Below are 17,504 nucleotides of genomic sequence, written 5' to 3' on the forward strand. Positions count from 1 at the left end.
ACAGCAAACCAGGTGTCAAGGTAGCAGGACATCAGGTACACGCACCTCTGTTACAGGCTATGTAACAAGCCAAAGGTCTGATTCAGTGGATAAACTCTTACATTCCTGTACTAAAAAGGGTCACCTTTGCCCAGCCACGGCAGGCAGGCACTGCAGCCACCCTCTCCCCTCACAGAGGTGACTTACGGCAGTCCTGTTCATCGGAATCATCCTCACAGTCATTGTCTCCGTCGCAGACCCACGACCGCCGGATGCACTTCCCGTTGTCGCAGTGGAAGTCCAAGGGGGAGCAAGTGGGCAGCACTGCAACAGCAAAGAAACACCTCATGGAGCTGCAGCCAGCTTCCTTCCTGACAGCAAAGTTCCTTCCCTCCTGAGGGAGGAGAATACACCTCTTAGGAACGGAAGACCTCAAGTCATGAGGAAGAGCTGCTTCTCAGATGGGGCTGGGGCAGGGCTGCAGCTTGCCAGTCTCTCCTCCCCAGGGAAGCACTGCCCTTCCCACAATAAAGTAGCCGCCACAATCCCCCCACTGAGTTCCTTTTGTCTCTTTCATCCCTGAGCCTGCTGTCCTCCCGTAACTGCATTTATTTTAGAACAAGCTAAATTACATTATCAACATCTTTCCTGCATGCTTCCCAGTGAAGTCCATTCTGTTTCTACTGCAAAGTGAGATCTTTAGAGCGAGAACTATCAGAAGTAATGTTTCTGGGAGCAGGATTTTACAAGGTACATGCTACAGTGTGTGTTCCAGCACAGGAATTCTACCAGCATTTTTATCTAACCTGCAAGGAAAAGCTTAGAGGCAGGAATCCACTGCTGGGGATAATTTGTTGTACCTCAGGTGTGGACAAGAGTCCAAACCTGGTCTCCAGAAGGGACAGAGGAAGTGGGCAGATGTGGGATGGTGCTTGCCTACGCAGGAGCCTGCTGGCAACAGGGCAGAACCACAAATCCACAGTGTTTGAAGAGGCCTGGAGCCACAAAGCTGGAATTCAAGGGGCAGCATCAGCCCTGTCCTTCCCCCCACAGATGAGAGGAACACTCAACCCCAGGAGGTTTATGCTTTTAAGTGCTGCCAGATGTGGTAGGGAAGGGGCTGCACAAGGCTGCTCCTGGCAGGTGTGTTCTCCCAAGAACAGTGTTGGCTCAGCAATGTGAAGGGGCAAGGGCTGGAGAGCCTGAAAGGTTCCTGAAACCCTTTCATCCCAGCCCAGCTTGCTGACAGCATCTCCCATCTGTCACCAGGCAGACCAGCCCTCCGCTGCTATGCTGCTGCTGCTTCCCCTGCCAACACTACCCTGGAGGTGGGAGCGCGAGGGGAGGGAGGCAGGTAAAAGAAGAAGGTGAAGACAGCAGCCACACACGCAGGGAGGAGGATTTAACAGGGAGAACAAATAGTCACGTTTTCAGCTTTTCCAGCTTCCTCAACCCTCCGCTTCCCCTTGGCTCAGGACTGCTGCCAATGTCCTGTGAGAACAGCAATGGATTACGTTATACAGAATCATTCACTGCTCGCTATAGCAAGTCCTCCAAAATTTCTTGTCGAGGGCCTATACTAAAACCTCCCCCGCTAAGAACACACTGGTGCAGTTAAAGTCAGACTTGCTCTAACATCTCTTTTTCTAACCACAAATTCAGATCATCTTCTCAGCCATCCCTGCGACATGGCAGTGTAGGCATCTCTGTATCTGAGAGGACATCACTGCTCTCAACACTGAACCCTGCGCTACGTAACCAAACATAGAGTCTGGCACTGGCCCTTGGGAAAAGGTTCTTCCCATTCTGTTCAGGATGCCCCATGCAGATATATGTCCAGGTCGGCTCCAGGTGCGTCTAGGTCCCGAAAAGGTATGAAGGAGAGGAAGGATACAGATCTATTTTCACTGCGTGGGTCTGACAACACTCTGCTCTTCCAATGGCTGACCCACTTCCTTACACTGCACTTCCCCTGAGCACCCCTGTGCTGCATCAAAGTGGAGATGGAGCTTCCCTTTCTTTCCCAGGACAGAGGGAAGGGGAAAATACTCCAGTTCCCAAACTCTACTTCCAAACAAAACCAAGCCGAATTCTTGGATTCAGAGGGTCAGTCCCACACATCAGCCCTCTCCGCCCAGGCACAACTCCCATAGATTGCACACTGAGCAAGCCTTCCTTGGCCTCAGCTGCAGTTTAGGGCTGAGACCATCCCCCCCAGCATATGCTTTTCGGTCCCAGCGTGACTAATCACCAAAGGGCTGCACAGGAGCCACCTGGAAGGGAATTTGCATGCTGGCTCTCCAGGGGAGAATTCTTCAGGCTCCCACAGGGTTAGGCCATTAGCGCTGGTTCAGAGCCCATACCATTATCCCACTGAACTGCTGCATCCCTTCATGAGGTATGGACACAAAATGGAATTCCACCCCTACAGGGAGCACTTCAGCCAATTTCATACTCCCCCAACATATGAAAATCAAGCTTCAAGCAGAGGGGAGGGAGTGAAGAGGGTGAAAGAAAAACTGCCCCATACAAAGGAGGACATAATTCCCAACCCAGCAGACATCAAGTGTGTGTCAGCCCAGACAACACCGGAGGGAGATAAATCCCCTTCTACAGGAGCTCTCCTTTAAAGGAGGAAGAATAAAACACAAACCCACTTAAGGAAAATAATAATGCTTAAAAAAAAATCCAAACACCAACCCCTCAATCCCCCACCCCCCCAAAACCCAGCAACCTAATGAATGGAGACTGATGATCTTATAGAGCAGAAGAACTACCAATGAGATCAGGGAAGGGAGCCACATAAACTTATTACCTGAACCTAATAATAGTCAGAAACAGATGCTTCAAAGGAAAACACAAGAGATTCTGGGAGCAGCTTTCACACGGGGGCAGCCTCTTCCTAATCCCTTCTTCCCAGCCCTGCCCTCCCAGTCCACAGTCACTTCTCCCCATTAAAAAGCAAACTGGCTACACAGAAACATTCCTGTGTTTCCTTCTATTTATTCTAAACACATCGGGCTTCGGTTCCACTGTACAGCCCTTTGCTCTAGGGTTGTTATTATTCAGCTCTTCTGTTGGTCATTTATTACTTCATATTTTGATGAGTTTTATTCCTGTGGAGTTAAAGCTGAGGACATACCACTAGCCCAGAGTTAATGTTTAGTACTGTTGTAAATACATCCAAAGTGTTTGGAAAACTGAAGTTAAGAGGAAATTCAGAAGTTAAGAGGTCACACTTAGGACTCTCAAACAACCACCACTATATTTTGTCTTGACATCAAGGAATGACTATACAGCTTGCTAAGTGTATTGCTTTAACTCAAAAAACTCATTTTAAAGCCATGCTTCCACAGTCAGAAGAAGAGTGCATGGCAATACAAACGAAGCAGTAGGAACTCCGTTCATTGCCAGAGATGGGGCAAGATCTCTGGACAAACTGGATTAGCATCTAGACAACTGGAAACAGAACTACTCTATTCTCTTCCTAGCTCAATACTGATGCTTACATGGCCACAGGATAGTTCTGTCTCTTTAGCCCCGCTGCCCCAACATGTAAAATAAAGATTATTTATGACTTCCTAAGTAAGCTGCGAGTCCTTCACAGATGCTGCTTCCACTGATGCAAAGGTGATCACAGATTGCACTAATGTGCTTTCACCACTAATCATGGCAGGATTAGCTAATGCAACAGTGAACACAGTGAAGCCTCATGCCCCCCTTCCCTACTCAATTCCAGCTTCATCACTCCGTATCTGCGCAGTGTTTTCCTAAAACAGATGAGGAAAGGCAAGTCCTGCAATGGAACGGAAGACAAACAAATGCCCAGACAGCAAGGGACTAAACGCACCTCCCCAGGTAGAACAGAGAGGCAGGATGAGGAGCAAGCCCAAGGAAGGGGAGCTGGTGGGAAGACCTAGGCTGGGCAGCGGCAGCCCAAGAGAGCACACCTGCCAACTGACAGTGAGTGACACAAAAAGGCCTTTGAACTTCCAACCATTTCCCTGAGCTCATCCCTCTGCATGGTCACGCTGGACTCCATCCAAGGCTTCAGCAAAGCTAGGTCTATGGTAAGCCTGCTATTCCTCCCCCTCTCCCAACTCCTATTACACAGGCCGCTCTTTTATGGCTGAGCAGAAGGGGAAGGGGGAGGGCGGGGGAAAAGGGAAGTTTATAAGGTGAAACGCAGCCTGAATCACGTCCCACTGTCCTTTGAACACTTGATTCCTGTTGCCTGTGCTGAGCAGGTTGCTGTATACCCAAGCACTGCAAGCGACCGGCATTCCGAGCTCCGGAGCGCGGCGGTTTGAACACTGCTGTTTAATGACACGAACTCTCGGTCATGTGAAGAATGAGGAGTTAAGTTAAAGAATACATACAAACTCCCTCCAAAAAAATCCATGCTACCCACATGAAAGTCAAGCGCAGCCAGCCCTCCAGCTACAGCTACACTCGGGCACGTGGAGTCTGCTCTTGGGAAGAAATGGGAGACACTGCATTTTATTCACTCCGTTTTGGAAAGTCTAGATCCAGAATAACAGAAAATGTTCCCAAGTTCACTCCTGAAGTGTATTTAAAGGATGCTGCTGGTCAAAAGGAAAAGAAGGGGAAAAACCAATTTAAAATAGCATCAGCACCCAATCTGTCACAGCCCTTTGATCACTAGCGTGCTCTCTGCCCGGAGGGGCACTGCATTAATTCTGGTGCCTTTTAAAGGAAGCACACGTACTCCAAAGCCAATAAAATGGTGCAGTATGGTTGCAGATGTAGAACTGGTGTCTTTTAAAGAGAAACTTGAACTCTTCAGGAGTAAATTAGTAAAACTTGGAAGTTTAGAAGTGAAGCTTCACCTGAGCTCTTATGTCTGAGCTCAAGACTGGTGATTCAGTGGCAGGCAGAGGAAAGATGATTCTTGTAAAGTTTCTGTTAATTTTAGTAAAAGACCTGTGAGATTCTTAGGCTTACATCAACTGAAAATGCTTTGTTGTGGGACCGATACACAGGCTACACTGATAGCCCTCATCCTGGCAAGGAAGAGGTCCACTCCGAGGCTTGAATGAGCTGCAGCTCAACAGGAACTGCCTACGTTTCCCAATGAGATAGGAACATCAGACCACCTTCTGTAAGTTTTAAGGTAAAAGGAGTAAATTCTTCTTCAGTCCCTTTAAATGAAATCGATTTGCTTGCTTAGCTCCATGTTCTGTTGTACAATACTGTCTCATGGAGCTGCACATTTATATTAGGTATGATACAGATCCAAACCTCAGAGTAAGGCAGCTCTGCTGGGGGATGGTCCTGAGGGGATCTGGTGTATCTTAGGAGAAACAGAGCTATTTATCAGTCCTCAGGCCAAGTTTCCTCAGTTGTCCTTTCACCCTTGCCACAGGAAGTAAGGCTCATTCACACCACCCTGGACTTCAAAGCACATGCGGGAGGGCAGAATGAAAACCATTCCTTCGCTTGCATGCGGCTTTCGTTAGGGACAGTCCAAAGTAGTCTCTGTTGGCACAAGGCAGGAAGGCAGCTGAGCTGCTCTGTCCTTGTGTAGGAAGGGCTTCCAAGGCAGTCACTGTCAGCAAGCCAGAGAGCTGACACCAGAGAAAGTCTATGAAGCTGGCATGACAGCTGGGAGGCTGCTTATTACTATTATTACTATGGCTCTCTGGCTTGCAAACATGATCCAGAGCAGGAAGCAAGCATGTCACTGAGTAATTGGCTCCCATCACACCAGGGCTTCAGATCTGCAAGGGAAACGGTTCCTGTCACAGCCAGGTAAGCAGAGGCAGGGCTCTCCCCAAAGTGACAGGAAAATACCTATGAGAGGCAGGCATTCCAAGGACACCGATACACAGAGAGAATGCCTGTGGTGTGCAGAAAGGATTGAGAACAGTTGAGGAAAAACCTGATGCAACTGACTCAAAAAGCAGGAATTTGTTTTATAGTTTGTAACAGAACATTAATTAAAAAAAAAAAAACAACCCACATTTTAAGGATTTCTCTGAAAACTGAAAATCTCTCTTCAAAAGGAATGCTCCCTGTGTCTGCTCTTGCTTTTCACAGCTGTAACTCCTCTCACTGCCAAGTATCTTGTCCTTTTGTTCCTCTTCTTCTCACACAGTGCATTTGAAGCTGGCTTTTTTTAACTGAAGTGACAGATTCCATGTTCAAGACTAGAAAATTGCATTAATATAGGATTTAGTAAACTCCAATCAACTACTCAAGCATGTGTGGTGTTACACAAACACAGACAGAATACTGAATCTTGACTGGCCAAAGTAATTTTCACCTTTCCGCCCACCCCATGTTTCACTCTTGCTTTATTAGGAGTCCAGGAGTCCAATGTCTTCCCATTTTCCTTGCCCTTTCCCAAGGAAGAAGACAGAACTCTCAGGAACTCATTCTTGTCATCATACTGGCTTATATTATGCATATGAGCTGATAACACTGAAGACAAAGTAAACCTTAAAACAAGCACGGTTGCAAGCTTTATTTCTCTGGAAAGTCAGGACATCCACCGGAGGGAAAAGAAAATCCCATAACCCTGAAAAAACAGCTTGCAGCAGACCACTGGAAATGTGAGATTCCTTGCAATCATTTCTGTTCACTCTTCTGATCAGGGACTTCTTGATGATATTTTAATTCCTGCCTTTAGAACTCAGAGCTGTACTTCCATACATTGCTGAAAAAGAACCTCCATGGCTTTAGCATCTCAGAAGAGTCCATATAAGTGGTTGGGCTCACCCCAACATGAAGACTTGCCCAGTGGTTTTTGAGGAATCTCACTAACTTTTCAACCACGCTTCAGTATATCTGGGGCTTGTGGGATGACTTCCTGAGACCCAAACGTACAGCTCAGTGTTGCATTGGAAAGAAATCCACCAATTTCAGATCTGGTGTAAGTCAACAGATAAAAAAGAAACCAACTTACAACCAGAAGTTGTTCAGAACTCCACTCCAACCAGAACCCTGCACGTATGTCACAGATGGCCAGGGAAGGAAAGAAATTCTCCTGTTCTCTGTGCAAACATCAGTGCTGATTGCGAGAAGTTTAAACTGATTTAAAGTTGGAGCTGCTGTTCCAAAGGGCTCACGCCTCACCCCTGCTCTAGCACTCTGGCTGCCTTCTTCATGCTTGGCACAGGCAGCAAACAGATCAAAGGGGAAGTTAACCCCACAAACAAGTGCACCTTCACAAGGCCCCTGCATGCCAAGCAAAGGAGAGGGATTTAGCAGGTGATCTGCTCTAACAGGAAGTTTCATGCCGTAGTAACTGGGCAAGATAGGAAGCAGCACAAACTACCACAAACCCACACTGTAGAGTCGATCTAATTCTCACAGGCTAACAATAATATCACGTTATCACTCGTAATGAGCAGATTGAGCAGGCTTAATGGAGTTAAGTGTTCCTAGGGCCCCTCCACTGCAACCTCATGTTTGTGTGCTGAAGCCATGCACTTAACATTTCTATAGAGCCCTTAGCCCCATTGCCTAACTTCTATTTTTGCCCTTTTCTTTCCACTAAATTCCACACAGAATGCTTCTGCTGGCAGCTGAAAAAGTTCTCCTCTTTGTATTTATTCTAGTACAAGGCAATATTTAAAAAGGCAGCTCATATTCTAGTCCATCCTCTTGAGTCACTTTACTACTCTGTATAAATGCAGCTCTTTATCTCCCCTCCCAGCTTGTCAACTCTACTGTCCCTCTCTGTATGCTCTAGCTTACCTCTCTCACTAAACTGCAGACCTACAGCACAAGTTGTACTCTTAATGAGATGTTTAAACATTCCCATCTTACACATGCTGTTTCCTAGACAGCTCCTTTTGCTTCAGTCTTATTCCTCCCTTTGCCTTGTTAGAAACTGTGAATTAAGGAAGGTAGAAACCAAATCCAGTTCCTACATTCTCTGCCTCTACTTTATATACTGCCCAACCTCCAGTGGCTGAAAGTATCAGCAGGTTGATTGCAGTTCACTACTAGTTCCTACTTTGCACAGCTTCCACTCAAATCCATGTAGACCAGATTTCCTTAATATATTAGGGATACACCATAACCACAGCTGTACTGTGCAAGACCAAAAGGTTCCTCTCACCCAGGCCACAGAAAGATATATGATGCAACAGCAGACAGCAAGAGAGGAATGGAAGAACATAGCATGCAAGTAAACATTCTTCCTCAGAAGTCAAAATCTGCCTCTATTTGTGATACAAACACTTCCCAAACAAGAGGTGGCATACTCATCTTTAACAGCCCTCAGCAAACTTGACATCCATAAACTTGTCAGACTGCTTTCTGAGAACGTTTGAAATTCCAGAACCAATGTTTTGTGGCAAGGAGATCCACAGCCTAAGTGTGTGTTTTATGAACGAGCAACTCTGGTACCTTTGAACCATGGCCTGTTAGTTCTCACCTAGCTGGGCTCAGCTACACAGATGCTGATGCTATGCAAATACAGAGCAGCTGCAAAGCAAATTCTCTCAGCAGATCCCAAGACCAATGAATGTTGATGACCCTGCTTACTTTTCCCTCTCATCCCAGGGCAGGCAGGACAGAAACTAGAATGTTACTTAAGAGGGCAGACACCCTTAATATACTTCTTCACATTGCTTGTTTATTTTCCTTTAATATTTATAGCAAACCCATGTAATTTAGTTCACTGATAGTACTCTTGAAAGGGTGGGAAAAAAGAGGTACTTCTCTCTGTCCCTCCCTTCCCTCTAAAACATTCATGTCCAACAGCTATCTAAAACCAGTTGCAAAAGGCAGAGCTGGGCTTTCACTGTGCTTTATGTCAGTGGACACTGGCTCTGTTAGACCCTGAGTCATGAAATCAGTCAAAAGCATGTCAGCTACAGGCTTAAGCATTTTACATGCAAAAACTACGATACGCCTATAAAACAGAGAAGCACCTGCAGAGAAGTTAAGACAAACAGAAGAATGGTATTCTTACTGCAGCCATCTTCATCACTGTGGTCCCCACAGTCATTGTCTCCATCACACTGCCACTGAGCAGGGATGCACGTGCATTCACCAAAAGCACTGACAGCACATGTAAAATGATTCCGTCCACAGGAGCATTCGGCGCTGCTTGTAACACCTGGAAAGGAACAGAGAATAAAAGGTATTTTTAAGACATCCATCTATTTTAGGGTAAATGCATTAAATACAAAGTTGACATCACAGTTTTCCTCCATGTACGCACCATGTGTATGTACACGTACCCTATTGTAAAGGAAAACATTCACCCCCCCTTGCACTGCTGAAACAGGACATTAAGTACTATGACAGCTTCCTGGAATAGGGCTATTTGAAGGCAACTGCAAACAGCAACCTGCCAAAAACAGACTTGGGAATCAGCTGAAAAATAACTCGGCACTAGATACAATCAAACTCAAGGAATGCCAGGTACCGGAACGCCGTTGTTAGTTTACAAACTCAGCCTTCTTCTAGCGCACGGTGCTTCTGCTGCTCCACTTAGTTCCGACGCCACAACAGAAGACATAGCAAAGATTCCACTACAGAGAGTCATCTGGGGTCTTCTCCAGACCCTGAACTTTGTAGAAGTAAGCCTTTTACATGTCACTGCTTTAGACATTTCAGACACCAATGAAATCAAAATCAAGATAAAAATCTTACTTATCTGTAGTGATTTAACTGTGACATTATCCTGTGTATAACTGACAGCTCTGAAAGCAAAAGAGGATTTTCAACTCTACAAACTGACCAAAAGAAAATGCTCTCCAAATGTCAATACGTAATCCGATAAGAACATTTTTTCCAGCCTTAAAGGTAGCTTAAGGAGCTCCCAACCCTTTTTTGCCCTCTCCCTGCTACAGAACACCACTCTGCACAGCTCTTGACTCTCAGCCCTGTGCAAAGGAAACTCTTATCCCACACATTCTCTTACTAAATCTCTGCGTGGAGAGACAGAACAGGCTATAGCCCACCTCTCGAAAGAAAAAGGTCGTGCCTGAACCTCTGTCTGACCTTAGCTGACAATCTATATAATCAATATCACTGTTAAACAAATGATTATCAATCAAAACCCACCTCAAGCTTGTCTGGGACTGGATTCTTTTTGCATGGTGCCTTCTTTCTGCAATTCAAACCAACCCAAAGCCCTCGGATTAAACAAGAGATCATGAAGAGTACAGAGGGATATCTGCCCCACGTGGTAGTTCTATAAACCCTAAACTATTTGCAGACTTTCTCATCTCAGTTGTTATGTCTAGTGCATCCATGATGAACCATGAACTGTAGCAACTAAAGCACACACACAGAGAAAGGAAAAAAGCCCCAATTTTCTTATTTTCCATTCTATTTGGGAAAAGCAGTATCTGCAAAACCGTATGTAAGTATTCCTCAGCTCTCTCAACAAGCAGAATGCCCCCCAGAGAAGACATCCACTTGTGCAAGTTAAGCTACAATTTAGGTTTAGAAGGGATACACTTCTTGCTTGAGGAAGAATTCCATCCTAAGCTTCCTCTGCAACAAAACTGGCTGAGGATTACTGTGTATGTCAGAGAAAGTGGCCGATACCTGGTGTAACAAGGGATAGAGGCAGGAAGAACATAAGGTGAATAAGGAACAGAAAGAAGGAATGGCAAATGAAAGAGGGCAGAGTGGTCAGATCCTCAAAGGACTTACTGGGTATATGGCCAGGACAAAGGCTGACTCAAAAAGACAGCAAGAGGGAGATGTAGAGTGAGAAGGCAAGAAAAGCAGCGGAGTCATCCTTAAGGAAAAGCAATGCACCACCTATGCAACATAACTATTACACATAGACACAAGGAAATTCAGAAGAACCACAAACCTCCCCAAAAATAAAACAGGTTTCTTCAAACTGGCAGCACAGGAAAATCAGGACAAACCACCTTCTGCTGTTACCTACCACTATTTATAAAGGCAGTACTAACTGCATATTGTATCCAAGATAGCTGCTATTTAAATCCCCTTTTCCAAAGCAATTTTTCTACTGATGTCCTCAACATCACCCCAAAGCACCTATCCCTGCTACTTTAAGCTCCAGTACTCCTTGCTGTTGGAGTACACCACGACTATCATCATCCTCATTACCCTTAGAAAAAGCCAAATGCACAAGTACTAGTGACTGGCTCTATCTTGCCCAGGCCTCCACCATGACTTAGGGCAGGTTCACTAACAGGAAAGGATCAGACATCAAGGCAACCAATTCTTAAACTAAGGGAATATATTTAATAATTTCTTTCTGGATAAGGATAACTGCAAGGGAAAAAGTAAGAGTGAGCTATTTTAGCTCCTGAATAGCAGCACAGAGATACAGTTCTGCAACAGCAGAGAAAGAATCACTGCAGCTGTCCTAATCTGCAAACTGCAGCTTAATCTGCTGTTTTGTCAAACATACTGTTATCTTCAAAAGTTGCTACTGATATGAGGTTATAGATAGACACACACACATATTAAATCAGTTCTTCCTACTTCATTGAAGTTGCTATGTTCAATCACCTCCATCTCTGGTTTGTGTTTTACCATCCTATTGAAACTGCTGGAAGCTGAGGGCTACATTGTGACCCAGATACCAACCCTCTCCATATGCACCAGCCTGTATCTGTAGTAAGCATACTTTGCTCAACCAGTCCAAATTATGACCTTTGTGATTCTGATGCTTTGTGATTTGTGACCTTTAAGGCAACTAACCTTCTAGTTATATAGTTCTATTTTATAGTTCTATAGTTCTATTATAAACCACAATTTACCCTAGTCTTACACTTCGACAAGTACAGCACATCATTGTTTGGAGAGCACACTCATTCCAACCTATGAATAGTATCAAAAGAACCAATTCTGGATGACTAGTCTTTATTCAGTAAGACAAACAGGCTGAATGAAAGACTTCAATGTGGACAGTATTTCCCCCTTGGTGTCCCATGATTATTTCCCAGTGCTCGGAGCTCAAATGGTATTACCCTGTAACTGTACCTGTAACAGTAGAGGAACAGGAAGGATAAAGATGAGAATCATGTTTCCTCCAACTCCCTCAAGCAGAAGTAGTGCTCTTGGTGTGAGAAATCTCAGTGGAAGACTTACTCTTTAATGGGGAGCCCTCGTTAAAAACAAGGAGTGTGAGACAGCAGACTGACCAAGTGTGCAAATATTCAGTGTCACATTTCAATCCCAGTTAGTCAGGGATACAGAGCAGGATGGAAACCAGCTTAACTTAACTGCACCAACAATCAAAGCAGATGTATCTACTTACACTACTGCACGTTCTTCTGGAGCAGGAACAATGAGAGTTACCTCTGGGCTTAGCCATGACAAACAGTTTTCATCACACTGCACGCTTGGACATTTACCAACCTTCTATATTCAGAAATCATTCACTTATGCAGAACATAACATTTTAACAATGTAATACATACAAAACAATACACAAAAGCTGAACAGAGTCATTGCCAGCCTGAGCTGACTCCACTCGACTTCCCTGGCCTCTCCTCATGCAACCACCAAACAAGTTTCCTACTCTCACTTGCCCATGTGTACAAGCAACCAAAAAAGCATCTTCAGTGTCTGTAGTTAGTTCCCTCCAGATGCAATAGCAGCAGGATCCAATATCCAAACAGTTTTCATAGCAAAGCATTATACAAACAGCCTCTGGATTTTAAAAACAGGAAGTCAGTCTAAACACAGGCCTCCTACTTAACATCTGCCATCACCTTAAATTTAGCATGCTATGCTCTGTTTCTTCAGATTCCTTCCAAATACCCTCCCCATCTCCATGTTTATCTGATGAAGGAAACGTCTCCTGAGCCAGGGTGGGTTCCCCCTCCCTCCATTAAAAGATAGTTAGGATCTCTGTAATTTTATGCCTAAAGTTGGCAGAACAGTTATGTCATTTCTGGCTGAAAAGCCAAAGTCAATAATCGCCCTGTCATTTCTGCACATCAGGTTTTTTGAGGGGCTTATGCTGTCACAGAAGAGCCCTGTATTTGCCACGGATTCACAGAAACATTGACATGACAAAGGAAGCTTATTAAATAGACAGGGTAATTACCCAAACTGAACTTGGCAGGCTTTGTTTTGTTAGGGACAGCAGATTCCTAGGGAGGAGTGAAAACACTATTGCTTTTAAATCCCGTTGACATGCTTTATTCCAAAAGAAGAGATGTTAATTCCTTTTTTTTCCGTAATGACAGATGGCAGCTTTTAGCACTATTTTGTAGCAATTCAACATTTACAGGCTGTTGCTTCAACACGGAATCATGTAACAGCCCAGAATAGAAAGGGCCTCACTCAAAACATCACCTGGTCCAACCTTTTGTGGGAAAGGGAGCCTAGAGGAGATAATCTAGCACCCTGCCCAGTCACATCTTGAGAACCTCCAGCAACAGGGACTCTACCATGTCCTTAGGGAGGTTGTTCTGCTCAATGATTGATCTTACTATAGAGCATTTCTTTCTTCTGCCGAGATGAACATGTTTCTGTTCTTCAGGGTCCATCAGCTCTATTAGGCCCTGGCAACATTACAGCAAAAGTCCCATAAGATAGCTGAAGTTTCCTCAAACAGATGTTGACTAAGAAGACTGCATGAACAACTGCACGCCATGAACATCCTCCTGGCATCTATGGTCAACACCATGGTGCCCTGCCATGTTTTCCTTCTTTCCAGGTACCAAGATCTGACAACGTAAGAGACTCTCCCGCTCCACACCACCCTGGTAATTGCATCTCTTCCCCCTTTATCCCAGCACAAAAATTCCTACTGTTATTTTTTAAAGCAGGGGCATTAAATTCACAGCCATCAGTTTGCTCGTGCACATCCTGCATGTGCCTGTGACAAAGGGTAGCATAGCTCATCATGGCCAAGTATCCATTTAATTCAAGGAAAACAGCACTGATGGGTTTCAAAATCCCAGAACTATGGAAATATTTGGCATGATCTACAGCTGCAGACTGTTCAGCTCAGAATCAGAAACCTCTGGAAAAAACAATCATTCCTTTGGTCCAGGACTGAATCACACATGGATCTGGGTTCCTTCCCCTCCATGTGCAAGCACCTAAGTTGGCATTTCATCGCCTACAGAAGACATTCAATGGAAGTCGGAGATCTTCCTGCAACCTCATTATATGAGGGACACGACCAAAAAGATGACAGAACCAGCTCTTACAACTGTAATCCTACCTTATAAAAATCCCTGGCAGAATACAGAAAGTGAAAATACAAATATTTGACAGAGTGACAAGGAGGAAAAACTCCAGGACTGTGCAGAAAAACTGGCATAGGAATAATGGAATCAAAGGGAACATGAGAGAAAGTTAAGTCCTAACAGCAACAGGCATAAGGCTGTGATTTTTCTCCCCAGAGAAAATGTGGAAGGATCTCACTAGGCAGTTTTTGAACAAATTTGGCCTGAGCATCAGAATATTGTGCCCTGACTTCAACAGATGCGCTTCATTTCTTATTTGTGTACTTTAAGAACCCATGAGCATCTGATTGTTTAGTCAGTGTTAAAATCAGGGAATTCTGCAGCGCAGCCTTTAACAGCCTCTTTAACACCTTGCCCTCCTGTTGATAGAAGGTCTGCATCAGACATCATTCTCCCACGTTCTCCACTTCCAGGTCAGGCTCACTGTTGCATTCCCATCACATACACACCTTGATGAGGGCAGACCTTTAACATTGCAGATGGTTTGAAGATAGTTCAGCTGATGCATTTTCCTTCTTCCTCCAGCACTTCCCCCAGTTGTTTCTATAGCAAAGCAGCTTCCTTTGCTTGCCTATCTTGAGGGAAAATGAAAATTTTGGATTCCTCTCCCTTACCCAAATAGCAGTTTCCACTGAAGGAAAGTACAGTTAATCCAGCTTTAGAAGAGGGATTTGCTGACCATTGTTTAAGCCCAGAGCTCCGCTGGCAGACACAGCAAAGGCAACATTACAGCATAAATCTGATGTCAGAAGGGGCACCACACATTGATAAAAGCCAAGTTTTCTCCTTTTGGAAGTGTCTGTAGCGGTCCTGACTGGGTATCCACACAGCCTCCAAGTATTTGATGCCTGCCTACAGTAAAATTAACCTCACTAGGAAAAACAAGCCAAAAGTTTGCAAAGCTTTAAACAGAACTGTTTCAGTTTTGTTTAAGGAAGAATGTGAGAGAAGTAAGGTTAAAAATAAATGAATAAGTAAATCCAAACAAAATACCAACAACCAGAGCAGAGAGGTCAAAGATATTACAGTGTTTTGGTGACTGAGTATTGTGTCTACTCTGGCAGTCTCCATGTGGGGGTGAAAGTTTCCCAGGCTCAGAGGTACTCCTCTCAATCTGCAAATGCAGATACCTCTGTCCTGAACCATCTACATACATGACTAAATAAAGCTCTAGGGAGAAGCACACTATCAAGCAGAACCACCCTTCAGTTAGAATCATAGAACCATAGACTAGTTCAGGTTGGAAAGGACCTGAAGATCATCCAGTTCCAACCCCCCTGCCACGGGCAAGGACACCTCACACTAAACCATGTCACCCAAGGCTCTGTCCAGCCTGGCCTTGAACACTTCCAGGGATGGAGCATTCACAACTTTCCTGGGCAACCCATTCCAGTGCCTCACCACCCTTACAGGAAAGAACTTCTTCCTTATATCCAATCTAAACTTCCCCTGTTTAAGTTTGAACCCGTTACCCCTTGTCCTATCACTACAGTCCCTAATGAAGAGTCCCTCCCCAGCATCCCTATAGGCCCCCTTCAGATACTGGAAGGCTGCTGTGAGGTCTCCACGCAGCTTTCTCTTCTCCAGGCTGAACAGCCCCAACTTTCTCAGCCTGTCAGCTCCCATGAGAAACTGAACAACTATGAGGGTTCGACCTGAAAAATGTTACACTGGATATCACCACAAGGAATAAGAAGCATAAGGAAGAGAAATTCCACAGGACATCTGCTCATTAGGACCTAAAGAAAATAAGGGAGCAATCAAAGTGCAAACTCATTGGTGCAGTGGGTGTATGCACCGGGTAGAGCAAGACTGGAACAGAAGCTGTATTTTTAGGACCACCACATGGGTCAAGAGACACAAGGTCTTTAAAAAGACGTGTGGAGACCTCATAGCAGCCTTCAAGTATCTGAAGGGGGCCTACAAGGATGCCGGAGAGGGACTCTTCATCAGGGACTGTAGTGGGGTAATGGGCTTAAATTTAAACAGGGGAGATTTAGTTTAGACATTAGGCAGAAGTTCTTCCCTGTGAGGGTGCTGAGGCACTGGCACAGGGTGCCCAGAGAAGCTGTTGCTGCCCCATCCCTGGCAGTGTTCAAGGCCAGGTTGGACACAGGGGCTTGGAGCAACCTGGTCTAGTGGAAGGTGTCCCTGCCCGTGGCAGGGGTTGGAACTGGATGAGCTTTAAGGTCCCTTCCAACACAAACCATTGTATAATTCCACGTTTGACTCTCCAAGGTGAATTCTGATCCTACAGAAGTAAAGACAATCAACGTCACTAAAAACCTCACCCTGCACCCAGGGAAAAGGAAAGCACGTGTACAAACAACTGTGGAAAAAGAAGGACTTGATTTGAACATAAAAATACTCCCAAGGATCAAGAAGCAATCGTTACATTTCCTTCTCCCAAATCCTACAAGTCATAAACGAACACCTTGCAATAAACAATATGACTCTAACAGAGGTCTCTAGATACCCATCCTAACTCTATCCATACCTTCAACAGCATTTGACAAAATTACTTGTTCCTCTTGAGAAGCAGGGCTACTGTTACTACGTCAGCACAGTGAATGAAGATTTAATGTTTAATGTGTGCTTCTACATACCCAGAGTCTTTGCACAGAAGATGCAGCTGAAGGGACAGTATTATTGCCATGAAATCCTGGTCAAAACCCAATTCCAATTGATCTGGGTGTGCTGGTAGCCCAGCCAAAAAGATCAGCTGAGGGACCATAAACAAAAGATAATGAGAAATGGCCGCAAAACACACTGCAGGGGGTAGAGATGGCCAATAGGTATCACACGGGTCAGCATTAGATCCAGTCCTATTAAATAACTTAATTAATGAGCTGGAAGAGAGAATAAGTGTCATGTTAAAGGAGCCTGCAAATGATGCCAAAATAAGAGATAGTCTTCTACAGACGCACAGAGGAAAAAGAAATAATATAGAAAGGACCTTAGAAGATTAAAATTATGGGCAGGAAATTAAGATTCTATCTTTTAATTTTCTTTCTTTATTTAAATCTAGTGCATCTGGTGGAAAATAATTTGAAACAGACACTCAAATGCTAAGAAAAATCTGGGATGCAGCAATGCCTGGAGAATTCAAGGAGCAATAATAAAGGCAAACTAGCCATGGCTTTATATTATGACACAATATGGCAGCCCAAAAACTACTTTAGGCTAAATATGCATGTGTCACATTATGGAGGAAGAAAACATCTCCCAGTGCAGAGCTGGGGTGTAAGCCTGATATAGAGAAATTAAACAACATGTTCTAACAACAGCAACAAACTGTTTATCAAAGGTTTGTTATGGCAAACTGCTCCCTCAGGACTTCAAGCC

The 17,504-nt window shown here is 44.6% G+C and overlaps 1 protein-coding gene across 3 annotated transcripts in view; it reads right to left on the reverse strand.

Moving 5' to 3' along the window:
* LRP4 (LDL receptor related protein 4) overlaps positions 1-17,504 on the reverse strand; it is an 81,440-nt gene that overhangs the window by 30,632 nt on the left and 33,304 nt on the right. For all 3 annotated transcript variants that reach the window (XM_057408816.1, XM_057408815.1, XM_057408817.1), the window contains exons 2-3: positions 8,927-9,073; positions 187-303 (exon numbers count right to left, since the gene is read on the reverse strand). In XM_057408816.1, coding sequence (XP_057264799.1) covers positions 187-303; positions 8,927-9,073 — 264 coding nt within the window. The remainder of the gene's footprint in view (positions 1-186; positions 304-8,926; positions 9,074-17,504) is intronic.

The sequence above is a fragment of the Pezoporus wallicus genome, unplaced genomic scaffold (genome assembly GCF_028554395.1).
Source record: "Pezoporus wallicus isolate ANWC-B61680 ecotype Strahan unplaced genomic scaffold, APGP_CSIRO_Pwel_v1 contig_6382, whole genome shotgun sequence".
NCBI classification, from domain to species: Eukaryota; Metazoa; Chordata; class Aves; order Psittaciformes; family Psittacidae; genus Pezoporus; species Pezoporus wallicus.